General features: G+C 40.6%; 2 protein-coding genes across 10 annotated transcripts in view; one reads left to right on the top strand and one right to left on the bottom strand.

The window, feature by feature from the left end:
• UBAP2 (ubiquitin associated protein 2) overlaps window positions 1–23754 on the bottom strand; it is a 91700-nt gene that overhangs the window by 13344 nt on the left and 54602 nt on the right. For 7 of the 9 annotated variants that reach the window (XM_021380010.1, XM_021380007.1, XM_021380005.1 and 4 more), the window contains 11 exons: window positions 23062–23251; window positions 22114–22327; window positions 20398–20672; window positions 19821–19993; window positions 18520–18730; window positions 17299–17338; window positions 13682–13865; window positions 12241–12307; window positions 10755–10950; window positions 9460–9551; window positions 8514–8564 (listed from right to left, as the gene is read on the bottom strand). In XM_021380010.1, the coding sequence (XP_021235685.1) occupies window positions 8514–8564; window positions 9460–9551; window positions 10755–10950; window positions 12241–12307; window positions 13682–13865; window positions 17299–17338; window positions 18520–18730; window positions 19821–19993; window positions 20398–20672; window positions 22114–22327; window positions 23062–23251 (1693 nt within the window). The remainder of the gene's footprint in view (window positions 1–8513; window positions 8565–9459; window positions 9552–10754; window positions 10951–12240; window positions 12308–13681; window positions 13866–17298; window positions 17339–18519; window positions 18731–19820; window positions 19994–20397; window positions 20673–22113; window positions 22328–23061; window positions 23252–23754) is intronic. The other 2 variants (XM_021380008.1, XM_021380006.1) reach the window with 1 other exon arrangement.
• LOC110389496 (interferon-like) lies at window positions 3101–8507 on the top strand. Its single transcript, XM_021380014.1, has one exon. The coding sequence runs from the start codon at window positions 4529–4531 to the stop codon at window positions 5108–5110; it is 582 nt and encodes a 193-aa protein (XP_021235689.1). The 5' UTR covers window positions 3101–4528; the 3' UTR covers window positions 5111–8507.

The raw sequence follows: 23754 nt of genomic DNA on the forward strand, positions 1-23754 counted from the left end.
CATGGCACAGCCCATCCTCCCACACCATCTGGCCCATACCACAGCCCAAACTCGCCTGGAAGGGAAGGAGGAAGTCTTTGCCATGTTAGACATTCAGGAAACAGACTGAAAGCATTGGGAAGAGAAGCAGCAGTTCTTACCCAGAGCATTATGGAGGTCATCTGTACTGCCCCTGATGGAGGGGGAACATCCCAATGGACTATGAGTGACTCATGCATGGCGACATCTTTTTCTCATATTTTTCTTTTTTTTCACCCATTTTTTAATCCATCTTCTTTAATATTTAATTTATTTGTATTTATTTGTTCCTGTGTTTATTCCTTCTTTTTTCTTGAAGTAAAGACTATGTTAAAAAGAAAGTGGAGAAGAGGCAGTCATCCTGCACATGTGCCCCAGACAAAGGAAGTTTTTTTGCAGGCAGGCCTCCTGCAGGCTGCGCACCTAAGAGTCCCCCGTTCATCAACATCTCCAAGCTACCCATCGCTATCATGGACCATGGGGTTGCCACAGACTGGTATCTCCCTTCAGCCACCAAGTCCAGGGGCAGCTCCTATGGACACTAGATCCTGGCAGTGCAAGTCCACTGTGATAAGATGATGCTTGCCTTATGAGCTCTCCTTCTGCCACCACCCAGCCACTCCCTTCCCACTCCTCTCCCACTACCGAGGTGTGAAAGCCACCTTCAACACACTCTGAGACCACCAGCCTAGTTCTGCCAGCCTTACAGCAATGTCCTGGGGCTGCCTGGGGCTTATCAGGGATGCATGGATAATGAGTATCCCAAAGAAAAGGAGGGGATCAACCATAGCCTGTCATGATTTCAACAAAGAGCTGCACACTACTGCTAGTAACTCCATGAAGAAAACACAGGAAAACATCAAAAATATGGGAAATGCCCAGGATCTGCTCATTGCTCGTTTACCACCACCACCACTTTGCATTTCTACATTCCAGCACACCCTTCAAAAGTCAACAGCGACATCCCCTGCACAGCACTACCCAAGACAGCCTAACCCAGCCAGCACAGGCTGACACAGAGTGCCACATGAACTTAACTGACCACTAATCATCAGCACTGGCTTTTTCTTCATCCTTTTACCACCACCACCACAGAAACATCTCCTTGAGGTACTATGCCCTCCACAAGAAACCCAGAACGAGAAAACACTGAGGCCCAGTAACTCTGGCCTCCTCCTGAAAAGGAAAAAGAGACTGCTCTCTGTGCTCAGTCACACCATCTCCACGTCACCACTGTGAAGACAATGCTCTGTGCTTAAGCAAGTGGACACATCCCTCACAGCTAGGATGTGAGGAAACAAGTTGGATCTTCGTGACTAGAGGAGAGTACAAACAAGTCGTTAGGATGTGCAGGGAGAAAATTAGAAAGGCAAAAGCCCAGCTTGAACTCAACTTAGCCACTGGGGTAAAATAGAACAAAAACCTTCCTTAGAAATATGTTAACAGTAAGAGGAGGGCTAAGGAGAATCTCCATCCTTTACTGGATGCGGCAAGGAATGTGATGACTGAGGATAAGGAAAAGGCTGAGGTTCTCAATACCTTCTTTACATCTGTCTTTAGAAGTCAGACCAGTTGTCCTTGGGGTACTCTACCCCCCGACCTGGAAATCCTGGATGAGGAGCAGAATAAACTCTTGATGATTCAGGTGGAAACAGAGACATACTGCTCCACTGGACTGCCACAAGTCCATAGGGTGGGAGAGGATTCACTCAAGGGTGCTGAGGGAGCTGGCAGAGGTGATTGCCAAACCACTTTCCACCATCTGTCCACATTCCTTGTCAACTGGACAGGTCCCAGAGGATTGGAGGCTTGCCAGTGTGACTCCCATCTTCAAGAAGGGTTGTGAGGATACGAGGAACTACAGGCCTGTCAGCCTGACCTCGGTGACAGTAACGGTTATGAAGCAGATCATCTTGAGTGATATCAGACAGCATGTGTGGGAAAACTAGGGGATCAGGCTCAGCCAGCATGGGTTCATGAAAGGCAGGTCCTACTTGACCAATATGATCTCATTCTATGATCAGGTAACCCGCGTGGTGGATGAAGGAAAGGCTGTTGATGTGGTCTACCTAGACTTCAGCAAAGCCTTTGATGCTGTCTCCCACAGTATTTTCCTGGAGAAGCTGGCAGCCTGTGGCTTGTACAGATACACTCTTTGCTGGGTAAAGAACTGGCTGGATGGACGAGTGGTGCTCCCCAGGGGTCAGTACCAGGGTCTAACCTGTTCAATATCTTTATCAATGACATGGACGAAGGCATGGAGTGCCCCGTCACTAAGTTTGGAGATGACACCAAGTTGGCAGGAAGTGTTGATTTGCCTGGGGATAGGAAGGTCCTACAGAAAGATCTGGACAGACTGGATAGTTGGGCTGAGGCCAATGTGATGAAGTCCAACAAAGCCAAGTGCCAGGTGCTGCACTTTGGCCACAACAACCCCAGGCAATGCTACAGCCTTGGGGAAGAGTGGCTGGAAGTCTGTGTAGAAGAAACTGACCTGGGGGTATTAGTCAACGCTTGGCTGAACATGAGCCAGCAGTGTGCCCAGGTGGCAAGTAAGGGCAATAGCATCCTCGCTATTCTGTATCAGAAATAGTGCTGCCAGCAGTAGCAGGGAAGTGATCATCCATCTGTACACAGTGCTGGTGAGGCCACACCTTGAGCACTGTGTTCAGTTATGGGCACCTCACTACAGGAAAGTCATCATGGCCCTGGTGCATGTTCAGAGAAGGCCAATGAAGCCGGTGAGGGGTGTGGAGTACAAGTCTTATGAGAAGCAGCTGAGGGAGCTGGGATTGTTTAGTCTGGACAAGAGGCGGCTCGGGGTGACCTTATCACTCTCTACAACTACCCAAATGGAGGCTGTGGTGAGGTGGAGGTTGGCCTCTTCTCCAGCGTAACTAGCGAGAGGACAAGAGGGAATGGCCTCAAGTTGCATCAGGGGAGATTCAGGTTGGACATTAGGAAATACTTATCTGACAAAGTGATCAGGCACTGGAATGGGCTGCCCAGGGAGGTGGCTGAGTCACAGTCCCTGGAGGTGTTCAAGGAACGTTTAGATGCTGTACTAAGGGACACGGTTTAGTGGAAAATATTGGTGATACGTGTATGCTTGGACTGGATGATCTTGAAGGTCTTTTCCAACCTTGGTGATTCTATGATTCTAATATACTCAGCTACACAGAGATGTGGATGTCTCATCCCTGGAGACATTCAAGGTCAGGCTGGACCAGGCTCTGAGCAACCTGATCAAGCTGTAGATGCCCCTGGTTCGTTGCAGAGGAGTTGGATTAGATTACTTTTAAAAGTTCCCTCCAACTCAAACGATTTTATGATTCCAGACACATGGGACCTCACTGACTCTCTCTTCTGACGTAGACGAAGAGATCCACAGCTCCTCAGAAGGTAACAGCAGAAGATGAGAGAAACACAGGACATTCTGACTTGAATTTCAAATTTTCTAAACCAATTGAGTGATAAAATTATCATCTTTCCCGGGAATGCAATTCAACACCCAAAGAGGGATTAAGCATGTTGAGAGATGCCCATCCTTGCAGACAGAAGTTTCACTTGATAAGACTTTCAGAAAACTCTGACAAAACTACCCTCAGCACTGGAATGCACTGAGAACTCTCAGGAAAGAGTTCTTACACAATAAAACATTGTGCAAAAATTTCAAAACATGAAAAGATGCTATGACTCATTAAAAACACAGAAAAAGAGAAATGGAGAAGTTCTAATGCTACAAGACAATCACAAAGCAAACACTCATTTCACATTGCAAGAAAAAAAACTGAGAACATGAAATTGTTCACAACAAAACTCTGCTTTTTTTTTTTTTTCTCAACACAGCACGTAAGACAATTGTCATGAAATTTGCATGGCACTACATCATTCAAGATACAGGAGCTCAGAAGATTTCCTTTCTGAAATCTTCGGTGTTCAAAGAGAGGAAAGGGAAGAACAAGCATCAAGAGATCTCCATCAGTCAAAATGTTAAAAACTGAAGACAAAAGCCAACCCAATGAAGGCTGTGTAGGAGAGCTCTGAGACTGATTAGAAATGCATCAAATCCAAACCTTCCAATATGTTGTAAGAAATGATGCACTAATATAGAAACATGACAGAAATTGAATACGCCACAAAACCTACAAACAATGTTGTTACATCACATCAAAAAAGACATTTGAGCAGGACTGGAAACTTTGGTGGAAGAAGAAAACCACCAAAACATTCTGAGGAAGGAAAAAACTAGAACACACATCCACAGCACAGATACATCAAACGCCAATAAGACAGTACCAACCCCACCAACACGCTTCCCCGCAGACCACAAAAACCAACAATCAAAAACAAAAACCACAGACGGAAACTCTCGGCAAGAGGAAAGCGAGGAAGGGAAAGATGCCACACCACATAAAGACGGCACCACGGCAGCACCCAGACCACTGCCACCGCCCGCACCACCACCAAGACCCACCACGCTCCTGCCCAGCACTGCTCAAGTCCCACCATGGCTGTGCCTGCAAGCCCGCAGCACCCACGGCGGTACAGCATCCTGCTGATCACGCTCCTTCTGACAGCTCTCGCCACCACCGCCTCCGCCTGCAACCACCTGCGCCCCCAGGATGCCACTTTCGCTCGCGACAGCCTTCAGCTCCTCCACCACATGGCTCCCAGCCCAGCCCAGCCGTGCCCGCAACACAACGCCTCTTGCTCCTTCAACGACACCCTCCTGGACACCAACAACACCCGGCAAGCCGCCAAAACCACCCACAACATCCTTCAGCACCTCTTCAGAATCCTCAGCAGCCCCACCACGCCAGCACACTGGATCGACAGTCAACGCCAAAGCCTCCTCAACCACATCCAGCGCTACACCCAGCACCTCGAGCAGTGCCTGCAGGACGGCAACACGCGCTCCCGCACACGGCAGCCCCGCAACCTTCACCTCAGCGTCGACAAATACTTCAGCTGCCTCCACGCCTTCCTCCGCCACAACAATTACAGCGCCTGCGCCTGGGACCACGTCCGCCTACGAGCTCGTGACTGGCTCCTGCACATCCACGACCTCACAGGCAGCATGCGCGCTTAGCCCCAAGCACACCTCCCACCCTCCTCCTATTTACTTATTTATTCAACTATTTATTCAATTATTTATACAATTATTTATCTATTTATTTAACTTTTTTTGGACTAAAATAAAGTTCAGCTTTTGTAAAAATAAATAAAGCAATCCTTTGACCATCTCCTTTCACTCAGTCAGAAAAGTAACTTTTAGGGACAACCTACACAGGGCCACTCTACGAATAATCAACAGCCAAAAGTGAAAACCACGGACAGATACTAGCCACACCACTCACTCCTACCTATTCCCCACACCTTTACCACAACATACGTAGTCTGACACAGCCATACACCAACAGCAGCTCCACTAACAGGACCGCCTCCATTCTCCCCTTTACTCACCACACAGAGACACTGCTAAGAACTGCCAACAACCCCTTGGCCATGGTTAGTCACCACCTTCTTATTTAACTGAATCTATTTATTTGCATCATGTTTTTCATCTGTTTAGTATTTATATGACGGAAATAAAAACTTTTTGTAAGACATTTGCCAACAGTTGTGCTTTCAGAATCAATAAAGCATCGCTGGAGGGAATAAACCTCCATATATTATGTACTCATTCCCACCTCCACAAAGGCCTCAGGAGATCCCCAGAGTCTCATCTGCACACAGGCACCTCCAAGGATGGATGTTCTTCCATACATTTAAGCCCAATCTTCATTTCCTGTCTGTCATGAACTTGCTAAGAACGAGCTGAGGCTCTGGGTAGAACTGCCGAAGATCCTGCACATCCACTGAATACTCCTCTCTAACTTATTTTGTTAACTGTTTTGCATATGAATTACAACATTTTACTTAAAATGTTTGGACATTCATTTTATTCAAGTTTAATAGGTACTGCAGTGAAATGCTCAGACAGGTGTGCATTCAGAGCCCCTCATATGTCCCCAGCACAAGTCTTATCCTCTGCCCCAAGTCAACACTTGCAGCCATGGGCAGCTACTTTGTACTAGTGCCAATGCTGCCCTGACACAATAGCAGCCTCACAGACATGCTTCCACAGCTGTGACAGCATATGTAGCTCCATCCCTTATCAACCAAAGGTGATGGCAATCCCATACAGACAAGAACAATCTCTTCCTGAACATACAAACTTGAGAACTGTCCAGCCTGAAGATTCATAAAATCATTTAGGAGCTACAGTGTCCTATCCAGCAACCACTCTTCTTCCCTGATGCTCTATTTGTCTAGCTCCTTTTCCACTTTTCAAGAACTAAAGTTTGTAGTACCAGATCCCATCCTCATCTCCTTTAACAGCATCTTCTGCCTTTACACCATCTTTGTGACACAAACATCCATTGAAAGCTGAGGATGAAGCAGGACACAAGCATGCTCCCCACTACCAACAACAGCAGCTAGAAGCTAAGACATGGGCTTGGAGCAGCGTACATCTCTACTTTACAGTAGCCCTGGGTGCCCACGCTGACCACAACCCTGCAAAGCCCACAGCTCTTGCACCTCCTGTTCACCTGTACTGTGCCAACTACTGAGCCCAGGCCACAGTTAATGTTTGCTCTCTTGTCTCACATCTTTCACCAACAGTGTGCTCCCAAAGGAACCCTTCCCACATTTCTGGGACTTTTTTTTCGCTGTCTTACGTGAACTCATGTCACCACAAACATGTCATTACAGTTCTGTTTTGTGAAGAGTGTCTGTTCTAGAATCATAAACCTACTTCTAGCACTTTCTGCAGCACAGCTTTCATTACTGATAGCTTTTTTTTTTCATTTAATTTTCATCCAAGCACGTTCCTGCTTGTGTCTGTTGCCCATTTCTTTACCTCACATTTATCAAGTCAAATATTTTTTCCATACTTTTTTTTTTTGTCTTGCACAGGGCTGTTCTTGCTTTAATACTACAATCCTTACTATCCTAATTCATTACAGAATTTCTCAGGTAATATCTCCCATCCTAATTTGCATGACATAGTTGCTGTATTTTTCCAGCCATCTTGTAACTTCTTTCCAGAACTGATATCAGGTTGCCGTGTCTTCATTTAGCTAGGTCTCTCCTTTTATCTCAACACAGAGTGATCTGCTCTCTCTGCAACTTTTCCGAATTTCAGAAAACTTTCATTAGAAAATGAAAACGGTTTTCAGAAACCTTCATCACTGATTTCCAAATAAGTGAGTGCCAGTTACATCAGATCTCTATTTAAAATCTTCTGCTGAACAACTTGCCAGCAACAGAACAGTCAGTTTTCCACTATAGTTGTGAGGCTTCTTCTGAAGATAAGTATTAGTATTTTTTCCATGGTTTTTCCTTTCCTCATTACAGGAAATATTCCAACCTTTTATCATAACCTGTTACTTCTATTTTTGGTCTCACTTGTCATTTCTTCCGGCAATACATTTTTCTTCCAAAGTATCATTAATTATCAGTTATTATCCACATTTTTTTTTCTTCCTTCTCAATTCAGCTGTCAGACTGGGTTTTCTGAAATCATCTTTTTTTGTCAACTGCCTTCTGTTTGCACAGAATATTTTCAAACCTTAACCACAGCACTACTCTGTGTGTCTACTCTTCATTTGATTTTCAATATTTTTCTGGGACACCCTTGTACTCCATTTGGCTAACCCTCAGATTCCACATGGAAGACCTGGTACTTACTTGAAAGTAGCCAAAACATTCACCCAGTAATACCTCTCTTCAGATCACTGCTCATTGCTCCACTTTCGCTTTTATGCATATAGTGCATTGCTTTATCCTTTTACTTTTCTGAGTTACATACTATGATCTTCATCTCAAGTTTTCAGGATGAGGGGTAACAACTCTTCACGTTTTTACATTCTAGGCTGAGGATCCTTAGGAGTCTGTCTGGAATCTGAGTTTCTCTCATATGTTCTGTATATTCTGGATTCAGGTGAAAAAAAGCTTTTACATACTTTCCCTCTTGCTGCTCATCTGCTGATGTGTTTGTTATCATAATGCAAATTGCAAAGATATCAAACTTTAATAATCTCCACAATCTGCCACATGCACCCAATAGATGTCAGTGTGCATACTATGCCTCTCTAGATGTCAGTCTGGGTACTATGCCACCCCTTGCTAAGAGATGTTCATACTCAGATTTCAACTAGAATTGACAAGATTTCATTCTGTTGCTTCAATACAGATAAAAGAATTACAATCAAAGCACAGAACACACTTCTATATACAGTTTGCAGATGGACAAATGGAACAATCAATGTCAGTTTACAACACCTAGTAAAATCATTTCTGGATATTCAAAAAACAGAACAAGAAACACATGGATAAGCTCTTAGTCACCATTATATGAAGCAATTTGTACAGTAATTCATGTTGTACAGATGACCAACACCGAAAATAACTGTTTTTTAATGAAACAAACCAAGCTATTTACTTACCATTGGCAGCCTGGATTGAAGCATCTGGAGATCATCATAACCATAAATCTGCTTGAAGACAGATAAAAATACAACATCGTTATAACACTTTTCTCTGATGTTGATGAATTCAGGGATTTAAACAGTTTGATCTAGACTGAGACTCTGTTAAAGGTGTAGGGCTATATGTTGCATTGTGCAATGACAGAGCACCATAGAATTTCCAGGCAAACAGAGCTAAGCAGAGATGGAAAAAGTTTGTCACTCTAATGTTTTCTAGTGACGTCAGTCCTCCAAGAAGACTTGGACTGTTCAGCCTTCGACTTTTTTTTTTTTTAAACAGAGGTAGATTTATGAATTTGTAAAAGATGTACTGCACATTCTGATTTGGGAGTAAAAGTAACTGTAGTAAAGAAAAGAAGGCTGTTATTTCTGAGAACATGATGATTTAAGACTTAATGAGTAGATTATAGAGCGAACTATAGTTAACTCCTCACATTCAGTGAGATATAGAATAATGTTAGAACAGTTAGAACAATTTCTAATTCAAAAAACAAGAATACACTGATCCTGGTCAGACATAAAAAGCCTTTGTGCGGTCCTTAAAAGTATGATGGAGAGGGCACATGGCACAGTTCAAACATTACAATGGCAAATCAATTCCAGTAATATGAACCTGAATAAGTCTAAATTTAATGAAAAGGCCTAAAACCTGATACCACTGAAAAACGTAGCAGAACACATGCTCAATTTCAACTGTAGCCCAGTCAGGTCTGTACCAACAATTCTGAAGTTTTCTATTAATGTCAGTGAACTCTCAATAAATATACTTCATATTTCTTCAACATTTAGAGCAAGAATTCCAGGTGCAGTATGTGTCAACACAAATGCCTTGGCATAGACAGCAGCAGGTCTGGAGGGCCCACTTGCGTCAAGCTTTAAGGACAGGTACAATTAAATTGCTTACTGGGTAGGCAGGTAGAAGTCCTCCAGGTCCCACAATATACTGGTTATGCAACAAGGGCGGTACACCCTGGGGCAGGTTGGGGGGAGCTTTGCCTGTAGATCCAAAATACAGACACTTAAAAGAGGCCTTTAGAAAAGAAAAGGCTTCAGCACTGAGACAAGATAGCTTGCAAGCCCTGGAGCTGCACTAGCATAGTTTGTAAAGAGCAGAGCACCACAGAAGAATTTAATGCCAGTTGATGAAATTGCCCAACATCCACACATCAAGGAAGGGAAAGCACAAACTACTTTAGACTGAAAACAATCCCATCAGAGAGCAGTCCAATTTTGTCATTTACTTAGAGAGGATTACAGGAAAGAAGTTCCTGCAAATCTTAAGTTCTCTCCTGAAGATAAAAATATAGGCAATGTTCTTGATCTGAAAATAAACTCTCTTCTTTCATTTTCCGCTCTGTCAGTACATTTCCCTTTCCTGCCAGCAATGGACTGGTAAGCATTAAACACTGCCAGTGTACCTTTTGTGGGGAACTTGTTGCAGCTGGGAAAAGCAAAGAGAAGACTGAAACAGTTTCAGTTGCCTCCATGAAGAAGCAGGGTAAAAAAAGGCACTTCAGTCAGTCAAATACTCCATTTACAGAGAGTGGGAATGGGAAATGAGAAATTCTAAATCACTCACTTCCCTCCACAGAGTTTCCTTTTAGCAAATTAAGTTGATCAGAGAAGCGACAGAGACATTTAGTATTGCTTCTACTTCAGTACAAGAAGCCTCCGCAGCTTCTCTGTCTGTAGACCCTTTTTCCAATATGGTTATCGCTGCAGAAAAACCTTAACACCCATCAGATACTTCTTTCCTCTGTATATGGGGCAGGAGGGATGTGGCATATGATAATCAAGCCACTGCAGTGTATTTTGATACTGTCTAATGAATTCAAGTCACAGAGAAGTCTGAAATTAAAGCTAAAGTGAATTCACAGTCAAGAGCTAATTACAACCTGGAATACAAACGAGGTAAATCTCCTAGCTCAAAACTAGGAGTCAGAATTGCTCTTATGTCTACTTATAAAGCTCTCTGAGGATAGAATGTGCTACATAAATGCCACATCACACCCTAACAAATTTCAAATGCACAAAAGCAGGCAACTTTATTTTATAAGCCAGCAAATAAAGCATGCTGAAAATGCTAGTCAAAAAGTGTGGATTTCTCAGCATAGTAGTTATTGCCGGTGAGATGCTCGACTGACAGCCCTGCAGAATGAAGTCTTCTGTCTATCCACGTGATCTGTTAATACTGCGAACCTGAAGACACTAAGGGAGCTGCCCGTGTGGTAGCAGCTGGTATAGACACACTGGTAACGCTCAGGCCAAGGCTGTTTGTAGTGTTCATACTGCTTGCCATGCTGACAATCGATGATGTGGTGCTAGTGGCTGAGGTTGAAGCAGCTGAAAAGGTTGTTGAGGGCTGGAGCGAAGTTGTGTTCTCAACACTAGTATGCTAGAAAGAAGACAAAAAGGATGAGGATCACAGAGCAAATAAAACACAGTGAAAGATGCTGAGGGAAAATAAAAACCAACATTCTGAGTAACACTAGCACATGCAAGAGAATGTTTAATAGTATATGCATTACCTACATACCAAGCAAGCAACTAAGTTGCATACTTGTGATTTTTAAAAATTCATAGAAATTTACTATATGAAAGTTAAGTTCAAAAAGCTTTAAAATCAGAAAATTCTATCACAGAATTTCAAATGTCTGTTCATTACATTATTTCTTACCCTTGAACTGCCTAATCATTTAAGTTAGTCCTTCTATTATACAAGCCCTTATATTCTTTCAAAAGATGGTATTTGTTTTCAGAATTCAGTATGAAGCTCTTGGGATTTCCTCAATGCACTTGTGCAACTGGAAAGATTAAAACTGCAATACCCCACAACAGACTCAATGCAGTAAGCAAACAGACTAGATATATTACAGGAACACATGACTGTAAGGGAGTTCACAGCTTGAACCCAGCACAATACAGTGCCTTAACTGCAAAAGCTGGCCACACTTGCAAAACACAGTATCATCACATCATCATCACACAGAAGCTGTAACAACTCATGCACATGTCCTTCCTTCCTGTTGTGTGAATTTTCAAGGTACACATTCAGTCAGGATGAAGAATACAAACTAAAATACACGCATAAAGAAAAACCATACCTCATCTGGGATTGTACAGAAGTGCTCCGTCACAGAACATGGCAGTCTAATTTATGTTTGTGCAACCCCATTTACAGCACTGTGTTCAATATCATTTGTCTTTTCTCAGAAGTATTAAATACTCACATGACAACAATACCACGTGATAAACTCTAATACCATCTGTTACAAGGCATTTGTCATGACATATACCACTTGATCACTCGCATTTTGCCAGTTAACCTTTTTGGTGGAGATTGCTAGTACTCCACCTTTTGGAGCTGTTTCAAACAGCCACTTCTAAAGATTATTTTTAATACACTTACTGCAATTCTCTCATTATTCCATTTCTCCTTCCTGGCACAAAAATATTCTCTGCAGCTGTGCAATTGGTAAGACCCTAACAGTCATTCTCGATCGAGTACAAATCAAGTAGTAATGACAGTCTTTTAACCACCAGAGGGCTAGCAGTTCTCCTCTCTTGAGGTCAACTTCTTGTCTCAGTTCCTGGCGTACTGGGACACAACAAACTTTCTCTGACGATTAAGAACCTCCCAAACTGACTATATGCTAAATATCTATTAAATGCTAACAGGACTTACTGCATGTGATGTGCCTGAAGATAACACTGAGGCAGGGGAGAGGCTGCTTTGATGATTGGAAAGAGAGCTAGAAAGAAATTGCAAAGGATTAGTACAATGAATTTGTCTTAGAACAACTTACACATGCATATCTCTTCGTATACACGGGCATTCATATACACATCCCTGCAGGCAACTTTTTCTTTAGCCAGCATCAAACCACCTAAATGCTTAAAAGAAGCTTGTACAAAGCTTCAGAATAAATTATACACCCTGACTTAACAGCAAATGCTTATGTCAATTCTTCAAGATGATGGACCACAATAACCTTGGCAGTTTCACAGACTAATTTTGCTTTAAGTATTTTAAACTGTTCTCTGTTTGCAGGAAATAGGATGACATCATTTCAGGCAGCAAGAAATAGTTCAGTCCAGCATACAGTTTTAAACTAATTCCCTGCCCACTTTCCCCTTCTTATAAGAAGCCCTAATCCATCATCTGACCTATGGTAGTGACTCAGACAAGTTGCAGCACAACCAAGCCAGACACACTTGAAATTCAGGCATCATCCTTTCACGGCACTCAGTGTGTGCCCAACTGTCATCAACCCTCCGACTAAAATTTCTACTAACATACACAGCTTTTCAACAAGTGTGAGGATAGGTATTTTTTTCTAATTTTAACGAAATCAGTTGGCTGACAGTGTTACCATTTTATTCAACATCCGTTAAAAGCAAAAAGAACAAAACACCAACCCTAGTGCAAAAGAGAATCTACCATGCCCCATCTGGTCTACAGATGTAAAGCTGTGTTATTCTACCAAATCAGTTTTATTACAACAACAAATAAATACAAATGAGAGCAATACAAACGTGACAAATCAGTATAGCTCCAGGATGTCACCTGCCTGAGGAAAAAGCTCAAGTAACAGGAACAAAAAATTCAGAGAGTGTAAATGAGCTGTGCTGCATACACTTCAAGGAACACCAACCTCACATTTCAAGTGTCTTAAGAAAATGACTTAGTGTGTGGTGTTTTGTTGTAATTTTTCTGTCTCTGTGGAATTATTTTAATTTAGAAAATTAATGAACTCTTAAAGGGATCATTTCATGCATAAATTCAAGCATAAAGCAGACACTGTGGACAAAGCAGGAAAAGCAAAGTGGAGGAATCAATTCCGCTAATTTAGCTGGTGTGACTGAAGCAAGTGCCCCTTGAAACATAAAAGTGTTAATACGCCATAAAAATTTGATGGCAGCACTGTTCTGTCATTAACAGGTAGCCCATATTGCCTACTCTGCAAGCAAAAACATTCTAGTCTCTTCTCAATCTGTCTCTTAATTCTAATTAATGCCAGAAGAGGAGACTTGTTGTCAGACAGCTCCTATGTCCAATCACCATTATATACACCTCTTCCCCAGAATTCCACTCCCTTCATAGTTTACCATAATTTCCACTGTACCTGCTTAGCTGGGAGAGCGAGCTGCTGGCCAAGTCGCTGGACTGAGGCAAGCTGGGCAACGCTGCCACATGCTGTGATGCTGAAGGCAGAAGCGAAGTGGTAGTGGATACCACGCTAGGCAGAGAACCAGCGGAAGGTAGTGAGGGAGAAGGCTCTGTCTTAGACACTGAAACTGATGAAGTAGCTGCAATGAGTTGAAAAGAGACATTCAAAGACAAATCCCAACATATCTGACTCCCAAGGTGGGTTCAGAAACACTGTATGCAAGTATTTTACCCTTGTTTTACAGAAATCCAACTGTTAGGAGACAGGGTCAGTATTAAATTCTCTTGCTACTACAGAATGAATGAATGTTGTTGACAACACAGCAATCAATTCCTCTCTTTAAGCTCTTCACTTTGAACACATTTTTGAATTCACTGGTACAAACGTTGTAAACTACAGTCTTCAGCGTGTTACCTCCCACTATCTGCTCACTTGTTTTTGCTCAAAAGTTCATCCTCATTTTAAAATTCTTTGCATTAACTTTCAATCCCTTTCCATAACCAAAAGTTGTTTGCAGTCTTTACAGTACTGCAAAAATCTGTCCTTATCTACAGCTCCAATTCTTTGCTTCAACCTACAGAGCACTTTTGATGTTTGGGATTTTGACTGCTTGAGTTCAAAGGCACTCATAACTAATTTGTTTGGAGTACTGATTCAAATATGTATTGCAGTAAAATAAAAGAAGCTATAATAAAATGTCAAAGCTGAGCAAAGCATTAAGCACAGTCAAACAGTTGTCAAATATTGTCTTACTTTATTTGATCTAGATAACAACAGGTGGTTAGCATTTTTAGCCTATATGCAGTAGAACTTGTTTACCACAAATGTACATTTACAAAGGAACACTGCATTGTAATGAGACAGAACCATTCCTAACATAATTCCCAGCTCCTTCTACACTAAAGTCTCTTGTTCTCTGAAGAAGGATAATGCACAGAATTAGCCAGTCATCCACCAAAAAAATCTCAGAAATAGTTGAGCCCCACATTTTACCGGACCATGCCTTCATACACCACCAGAGGCCACTACTGCGTGGATCACTGCTATCTTGCCATGCTTTTAAAGTCGTACAGTCTTAGAATGTTCATCAAAAGTCAGATAGATACTTGAAAGCTAAGTATTACTGCTGATATTGGTCTTCCCCTGAATGACCCAAGTCAGTCTGCGGGACTGGGTGCTGAGCAAACAGAAACCAAGAGGTCTTGATCTTGGTAATAAGCATGACTATAGCTGACAACAAAGAAGGAAATTCAAGCGAGGAAAAAAAAAGCATAGTTGAGAAGGACACAACTGTATTACTTGATAGCTCCTCACAACATTTATATGAAAAGAAGTAAACAACACTTAAAACTCTAATACTTTTATGACAGGATCCACTTTTTGAAATCAAAGTAGATGTCTTCAGTATGAGGGAGACTATCACCATCTTCATTAAGACCCTTTAAATAATGCCTGAACATGATGTACAAGAAAACTACGAGACAAACAGGATTGTCAGAATTATAATACTAACATGCTTTGAGTGGCTTAAGAAGAATGAGACCTGGAAATTAAAAAGCAACAGTAGGAAAGACAAGAGATGAACAACAAATGATATAAGAAGCAAATATAGAAAACAAAAGGCCACTGCCTTCAAGTGTTGACAAAAGTCAAAATAGTTTGGACACATGAAATAGATATCTGGGAGAAAACTGATTCCACTTTATGGGCCTGAGACAGAGAAAAATAGAAGCACTGTCAAAAGGGAGCTGGCACAGAAAAAGATTAATTTAATTGCTATGGGATAACTACAAAAATATTAGAATTTCTCAGATCATTGCTTTCCATAGCAAAAACACAAACCCTGTAGTGAATTTCAAAAACTAATTGTTAATTCTGTACATGACAGTAAGCAAGTTTTCTATGTCCAAAGTTGTCCTATATATTCAGTCTTTTAAAAGACATGGACATGTATCCTCACTCCTGTTCACTTAAACTCAACCTGACACTAGTAAAATACTAATAAAATTTGTAGGTCTGAATACTCGAGTTTTTTCCCATTTGAAATATGAAAAAGCTGGGGTACCAGAGAAGCTTAAGGGGAGGATAGACTTAGAAATAAAATGCTGGAATTCTAGAAGATAACAATTCAAGCTGCTGCCCTTCAAAATTTCCAAGAAGCAGCATACGAAGGCCAGAAGAGCAAGAGCTACATTTTAATTATTTTTAACTCCAGGAAGAAAGCTTCAGGGGTGTGTGATTTTCACATAACTCATTAGAAACACTGGTGACTGCTTATCTCTTTTGTAAGCCTTAGGGATGGAGATCTGCAAAGTCAGCACAAAATGTAGCTGAAGGAGGGAGTCTTTTGGCAACAAAGGCAGTTCCATTTTGGCTAAAGGTTGCAGGAATAAGATGACTATGTTTCAGCACAGAATCTCAAAGGCCACAATGCCCAAAGTGAGACCTTTTGCTTCATTAATATGAAATAAATATTAAAGCTAACATCCTTCAGTATGCTAATAAGCTCTAAGAAAAACCATCAAAACATGTGACTACGGTACCCAACACTCCACGGAAATCCTGTTGAACCATCACCCCACGAAGGGAAACAGATAAGGCTTAGGTTCTAAGAGAAAGCATCTTGGAGGGACACAGAGAAGAGAAGAAGGGAAAGAGAAAAGCAGAGAAAATGAGTGCAGAAAGCTACGAGCTGTACTCTTCCTCTTCCACCAAGATGGGGACACCCTCTTGGTAATCACTGAGCCTCATCTCTTGCTGAAGAACAGCAGGGATACCTTGTGTTTTGCTAGCATTATCATCATACATCAGTGCTACTATAGCTAAAGCGTTTATCAACAGCAATCCCAACCTGTTATGCCTGTCACTTCAATAAATTATCTGTTCTTTTTTAATGCTTGTGAAACTCTCCAGTGAAAAGCCCTGTTTGTTTGGCAGAGGCTGCCAGGGAAAAATCAAAACTATACTCTTAAAGAGACAAGGAGTGTTACAAGTAAAATACCATCCCCAAGAGGGAGAAAAAAGGGCCAAGATGAAAAGAACCGTGTCAAAGCACGCTGTTATTATTGTTACTCTACTGCAAGACAGCAAGCCACCCACTAGAGGGAGTGTGCTGGTCACTGTTATTCTCTACAGGACTGCAACTGAACAACTGAGCACTATACCCAACAAGAGACGGTTTCAAAGAATGTGACTGTTTCTTTATTAACTAAATGCTACGCTAATTGCAGCTTTCCAAACGAAAATTGAAAAAAAAAGTTAAGAAATTGTATATTAAATAGTTTGGTTGAGAAATTTTGAGAAAAAGCAGCAAAGCAGTTTTTGTAATGCTTAATACTGCTCAGTGTTGCACAGTAGGTATAGATTCAACAGAGCTGTTTCCATTTTTCAGCCTTCCAATAAGCAAGCAGTACATCCTGTGCAGGTACAAAATCAACTCAGATTGATGAGTCAAAAATTAAGCAGGGAGAACTATAGAAAGCCTTCAACCAAATGTCATTGCTAAAATCACACGCATATCAAATTTTAAGATTAGAAAGAGTCCTGTTAACAACCACACTCTGTAAACTTACTGTCAAGAGTTGCCTGTGTTCTAACACCGCTGTGCCCGTTCTGTAAACAAAGGAGAAATGAATACATTATCTTAGAAGTATATTACATCTTCAGAATTAACCACATGTAACATGCTTCATGCAAAATTCTGTACTCATTCTAAATTGAAAGACAAGGCAGAAAATTAGCTTTTTACTGCCTTTAACAAAACCACATAAGTTCTCAAGTGCAAAGTGTCTTGAACATACATAGTCCCATACACAGCCCATACTACACCCATCAGCAGGAGAACTTCCCATGTACTGTATATTACAAACTTCAGGTTCACATCAATATGAAAGAAAGAATTGCATTAACATATAGGAAATGGTTGTGCTTTTGATCTAATGCAACTCACAATTTTAACTATCCAAGTTACACAGAGACGCCAATTTTTTTCCATTGAAAGATAAGACTTGAGAAGCACCAGTTGTTTTTTGGATAACGCTGGAGTACAGAAGTGGATAGTCTACGCTTGATCCTCACCAGTACATACGAGCTAGTGCAGAAGACAAGTGTGACTGAGCCATTACATAACAAAGGCCAGAAGTAAAAAAACTTACAAACTCTCACAAGTTCCTTAAATATTTAATAAATTCCCTTAAAACAAACTTACAAGAGCACCTACTCTCTGTATATGGAATGCACATCTCCAAGAGAGATCCTCTCTGTCCTAAATCAGATCTCATCCCATGTCTTTTAAAATAAAACAGTATTAATCCCTACTGGTGTCAAAATCCAATGGAAGAATAATGTTGGGGGGGGGGGGGTGCAGGCACAAACAGTTTGAGATCTATTGCCTAGACTCCTTAAAGATTTAATAAATGATCTACCTTTGGAAAGAAACTGTCAGGCTACAGCAAAACTCCACAAGTACTACTTACACAGGGAGTCTCCTTTTTAAAACCTAAGCCTCATGGAAGGAAACTTAACTGGAATGTTAACTGTTCATAAAGAAAAGGATCAAACATCAATTTAAGATGTCAAGACCCACAAAATCAGAAGCATATATATCCTAAATACAGCATAGCCAAATAAAGGCTACAAAATAGGAAAAGAAAGCACAAATAACACTGCAGGTATTGGGAATCAAAGAAGCTGCTTGGCTTGGTTAGAAGTACTAACATACCAGGGTAATAAAAGTCTAAGAGGTATGAGAATATTTCACCTTTTTCAAAGGCTTTTTTCTGAAATTCACTCACCGTAACTGCAACTGGGGTTGGTTCTGATGGAGCCATGGAGCTTTGGTATGGTATCCTACTATGCACAGAAGTCTGGTCATAGGAGGAAGTTGTTGTTACTGGGCTAGTGCTCTGGGATGAGCAGGTCAGACTGGAAGAGGTGATGGCAGAGGTTGTGTAGGTGGACTCCTGTACTGTATTGGATATTGGCAAAGAGGTATTCAAAGGATCACTGGAAAAAGTAAAAATTATTTACCAAGATGGCAAATGAGATCTCAAACATCACCATGAAAATATCAGCTCCTTCACAGGAGCTGATAAAAATACTTAACTAAAACATGTAGTCAAATCTACATCTTTTATATTAGAAAATCAAGAATATTTCTTCTCCGGTCCCCAGTAATCACTTCTCCAAAACCATCAGTTGAATTAACCACCATTCACCCTCCTCCTGCCAGCCCAATCAAAACAAGAGTTGATACAAGCAATTTTCAGTCATTTTCCTCCTTCTCAAATGATAAACAATGACCACCTCTCTTTCTTAAACAATTAAACCCACAAAGTCTGGTATATGATGAGAAATACTAAATCTCTTCTGACAACAGAATTCAAACACTGTAGAAACTATGTAACTGAGTTAACTACAAGAAGGGGAAAAAATAAACTTCAAAACATGCACAAATATTTTATTTTCTAAATAGTTTAATGCATTTATAGAACTATAAATAAATGTGGAGGTCCATTTTTTACTAGTGTTTCAGGATAAATTTCAAGAAGCTTTTTACCAATGCCATTTCTTGAACAAGTAAGGAGGAAATAAATGTGTTACTGATATATTTGTGTTTATCATTATCTATGTTAGCATTTCAGTAAAAGCTTCCGCATACTGAAAGTCTGGTTTCTTTTATGATTCTGAAAGAGCACTGCATCTGCAATCTGGTACCATCTACTGACACATAGATGGTACCATGTTCATCTCTCCTTGATCAAAAGCAGAAAAGCTTGCATTGTGAGGAAAAACCCTCCAGCAGCAAATCTGAAAATCAGGACAATGAAACACGAAGCAATTATATTAAGGCTAGCTTACTTTAAGATTATTTACACTCATGTCACCTCTAGCTTCAAATCAACCCATATGGAAGATTTTGGCTGTTATTATAAAAGAGACTTCTCTTTCAATGCACTCTTCACAGAAAAGAAAGCCTTACAAGCCATCATTATTTCTCCCTCCTATTAGATGGCAATTGTGTCCTGACATATTTTGCACAAATTTGATCCTTAAAAAGGATGTTTAAGAAGGCGCATGGGGAACTTGCACATACTTTACAGATTTTGAGTACAAGCTATTGTTGGTTGCCTGGCTGGCATTCTCGCTGCTTGAAGCTGATCCAAACTCTGGGAGAGCAGGCTCTGATCCAAACTCCAGAGCTCCAAACTGAACATTTAACCCTGTCACGTCAGCTGATCCAGGCATCTCCACTGCAGAGGCAGGAATCTTAAATGGAAAAAAAAAGCCACAACTTTTTATTCACTATGTATATTAACTCCTGTAACTACAGGCTTCTTCAATTACTACCTCAGTTGTTGCTGTCAACTACCTCTGTCACAACCCTCCAGTTTACATCACATAAGTTTATTCCTGTAATCTCAAATTCACTTACTGATTCTGTGACCTTGTGACCTCTTATGTCAATCCAAAATCACTCAGCAACAGTCATTTTCCACATAGAGCAGTCAGATATGTGCTTGGAAAAGACAACATCATTGTATTTTGGACTGTAGAGCTATCCAGCTTAGAAGTCCCTGCTTCATAAACAGGAAGCGTGATGGTCCTTGCTCCCTTCCTCCCTAGTAACTCTTATGCATCTACTAAACATTGGGTGCCAACAAATTACCCACCTTGGATGCTGGAGTTATCCTCCGTTTTGGTGGTTTTATCTGTTTCTGCTGGGTTTGATGGGCTGTCACTGCCTGGTTATCCATAGACATAGCGGGGAGCTGTAAGATTTTGCTGACAGCTGTGGAGGTGTCTACTGGTGAGGGCTCTCGAAGTTTTACCTGGGAGGAGAAGGACTCCAGCCCAGGAGGTGGAACAGAGACTGCTTGCGTTTGCTGTTGCTGTCGTTGGGTCAGCTGGCTCAGAATTGGGGATGGTTCAGGCTGGGATTTAAAGTCTGGTAGGAGTTTGAGAGGAGAAATCAAAATTAAAGCATTAAACTCTGCTCTTCATGCTACTGCTCTTTAGCAAAAGATTTGTGTTACCTGACACATTTGACAGCTGCTTTCTAATCTGTGCAAATCTCCTCCAGATATCATTACATGAGATCTACATAGAACATTATCATTGCAATAATAAGGCCAATGTATTGTGTTTACTATCTTAAAAAACTAGCTTTTGTCAAGCATTTAGATTTATGTAAAGATAAGGAATTAAACCCATCTATACAGTTTCATAATAATATGCATTAGGTAGCAAAAATTTTACTCATTGTTTTAGTCAAACATGGCATGTTTCACCACGAGTAATTGTGTTAATAAACTAACATAACTTTCAAGGGGTTTGGAGTTGCAGTTTAGAAGTATCATGAGTTACAATTTCCTGCCCTACAAAGAAGATTTTCAGCACAAACAGGAACTAATCTACAATCTCAATTTGGCTGAAAGTCAAGTCAAGAGACACTGGACATCTACAATTTTTTTCCCAAGTCTCCATCTTCCATAATTTTCAGACACTGAAAGCCAAACAGCAGGTTGGAGGACTAGCTAATAACCATAAGAGATCCACAGCAGTCACAATCTGAAGGGGTTCTTTTATTCAGTTGCTTTCTGATGCATTTTACCAATTTGAAATGTACATTAAAAATTTTTGGGGAATTGCTGAGTGCAAAAAATTATAAATGCTATCAAACTGGCTGCTTATCTATTTGGAAACATGCACAAACACACACGAGGTAGATACAAGACATTCCTTGCAGTGAGAACACTGCTATGAACTCTACGGCAAAAAAAAAGTCCCTGTCATGATCACTACTGTTTCTGTCAATTATACTTAAATGAAAAATCAATTACAAACAGACAAAATGGTTAACTTGCATCATTTTCAGCACATGCAGTCTTCACACAAGGTAAGAACAGTGAGAAGTTACACACTATGAAGAGATTATGTAGTACTCATTCAAAATTCATGTCATAGTTAAAAAAGAAAAATAAGGGAAAAGACAACAAGATATGGTAGAAACTCGTATTCAGCTAGAAACAGCACAGGCACAAAGACCAAAAGACTTAGTTTCTCAGCAAATCCAGGAAAATAAGTCACATCAAAGTTAAACAGTCAGGCATGCTAAATTGAAGATGTCACTACGTGAAGGCTCCACAGCTTCTATAGACCTAACACACCCTATGGATAGCCTTATGCCAATCAAAACATAGTTTGTAACACATTTTTTAACATCTATTACCAGCAGATAAGCTTAACTAAAATTTTGTTATCAGGTGTACTGTTAGCATTATGTTTAAAGCAAAAAAGCATCAAGGCATTTTTCAGCTGACATCAGTCTAAAGAAATTTTACAGATTAATAGAGGAAGGGAGAAAAAGATGATGTCAAAGTACTTACCAAACTGATTAAGGACTGAGGACTGAGTTATGGGTGCTTTTAGATCCCAAGACGATGGGGTAGTCGTAGTAGTGGTGGTAGAGGTACTGCTGTTTTGTTGAGAAGTAAACTGGCCCATACCTGGAGATTTCAATTGGTCCAAGATTTGGGATCCAGCAGAGTTTGGCAATTTGGAGGATCCAAGATCTCCAAAGCCAGAACAAAGAACTGCAGACTAACAAAAAACAAGAGAACACAAGATAAATAAATAAAAATAAAGGCAGGGAGAAGCGGAGTTAAGTATTTTATTAATCATTTAAACATAATCGTAATGTCAGTGCCAACAGCTGCTATTTGGCAACACATAAAACCTCTTCAGCTCCGGATTACTTATAAACAAGTGAAAAATTCAACAGTTGTAGCACATGCCTGGATCCTCCTGTTATTATTGACACACGGGCTGTAATTTCTTGAACTCATGCGTTTCAAAAAGACATTTAAACACTAATAGCTAAACAGATTTTCAAAGAATACAACAGCCCAATTTTAAACTCTAATAATTGTTAAAGACGGCAAATCTTTTTCATCAGTCCAGAAAACTCAGAAATAATCATGTTTCCACAAAAAGCAGTCAGATATGTGCTTGGAAATATCACATCACAGTTTTCTGGAATAGAGCTCTTCACTATAAACAAATGATTTCATTCTCACTCAGTCTGTAAATGCATCTTTCTGTACTCAAAAGTTAATACAAGAACTTCACGTAAACCAAGGAACAACTACCTAGCAAAAACAAAGAAAGGCTTGTTTGCGTATGTGAAAGGATATTCTCAATCCTATTTCTGTAGCATTTACAACCTGAATTATACAAATACTGAAGCATTTTATGAAATGACCATTACTGGAGACATTGCTTATCCTGTAATATTTGCTAACGAAGAGTATTTAGAAAGCAAAAGACAATTTTACCAGACTCTGAGGGGAATAAGAGTTTACAGCACTGGAACTGCCAGTTCCTGATGCCATCTGGGTGCTGTGCTGAGAATTTGTGAAGACTAGGGCTTGGCCAAAGGTCTGCTGCTGGGAAGCCTCAAATGAGTTGCCTTCTGTCTCTTGAGCACAAGTCACTGGCTTTTGAAGCAACGTCACCATATCAATGCTGCAAGGTAAAGTAAAGTTTGGCTAGAATAAACATATGCTGAAACTGAAGAAAACAGTCATAATACTAGATAAAGCTTCCATACCAGCAATACATCTACTGCTACCAACAGTCTTTAAGAATATTCTATGTCTGTCACATAAAAACTCCCTATACAAAAAGGAAGAATAGAGGCTTCTGCTAGTAAATAAAATTCTACTAGCTGAGACTTTCACAGTAGTTAGAACTTAACTCATCTTTGCACTGTTTTCAAAAAGATTATTAACTTTTGCAACATCGTGTATCATATTACGTATATGATAAACATAACCAAGTGACTGAAGACAAGTTATAAAAGATACACCACATTTGAATGGATCCTGCCTTTCAGCACATCATATGTATCAATTATCTACATTGCATATCACACTATCCCTCTAAAAAGAGCAAGGGATCGAAGTCCTAACCTCTGTATAAGTTAGGTTTGAGGATAGTAAAGACACAAATACAGAGACTGAGTGGAA

The sequence above is a fragment of the Numida meleagris genome, chromosome Z (assembly GCF_002078875.1).
Source record: "Numida meleagris isolate 19003 breed g44 Domestic line chromosome Z, NumMel1.0, whole genome shotgun sequence".
In the NCBI taxonomy this organism is placed as follows: Eukaryota; Metazoa; Chordata; class Aves; order Galliformes; family Numididae; genus Numida; species Numida meleagris.

Excerpts from the sequence above, each read along its gene's own strand:
- LOC110389496 (XM_021380014.1), top strand. The coding sequence starts at position 4,529 with ATGGCTGTGCCTGCAAGCCCGCAGCACCCACGGCGGTACAGCATCCTG.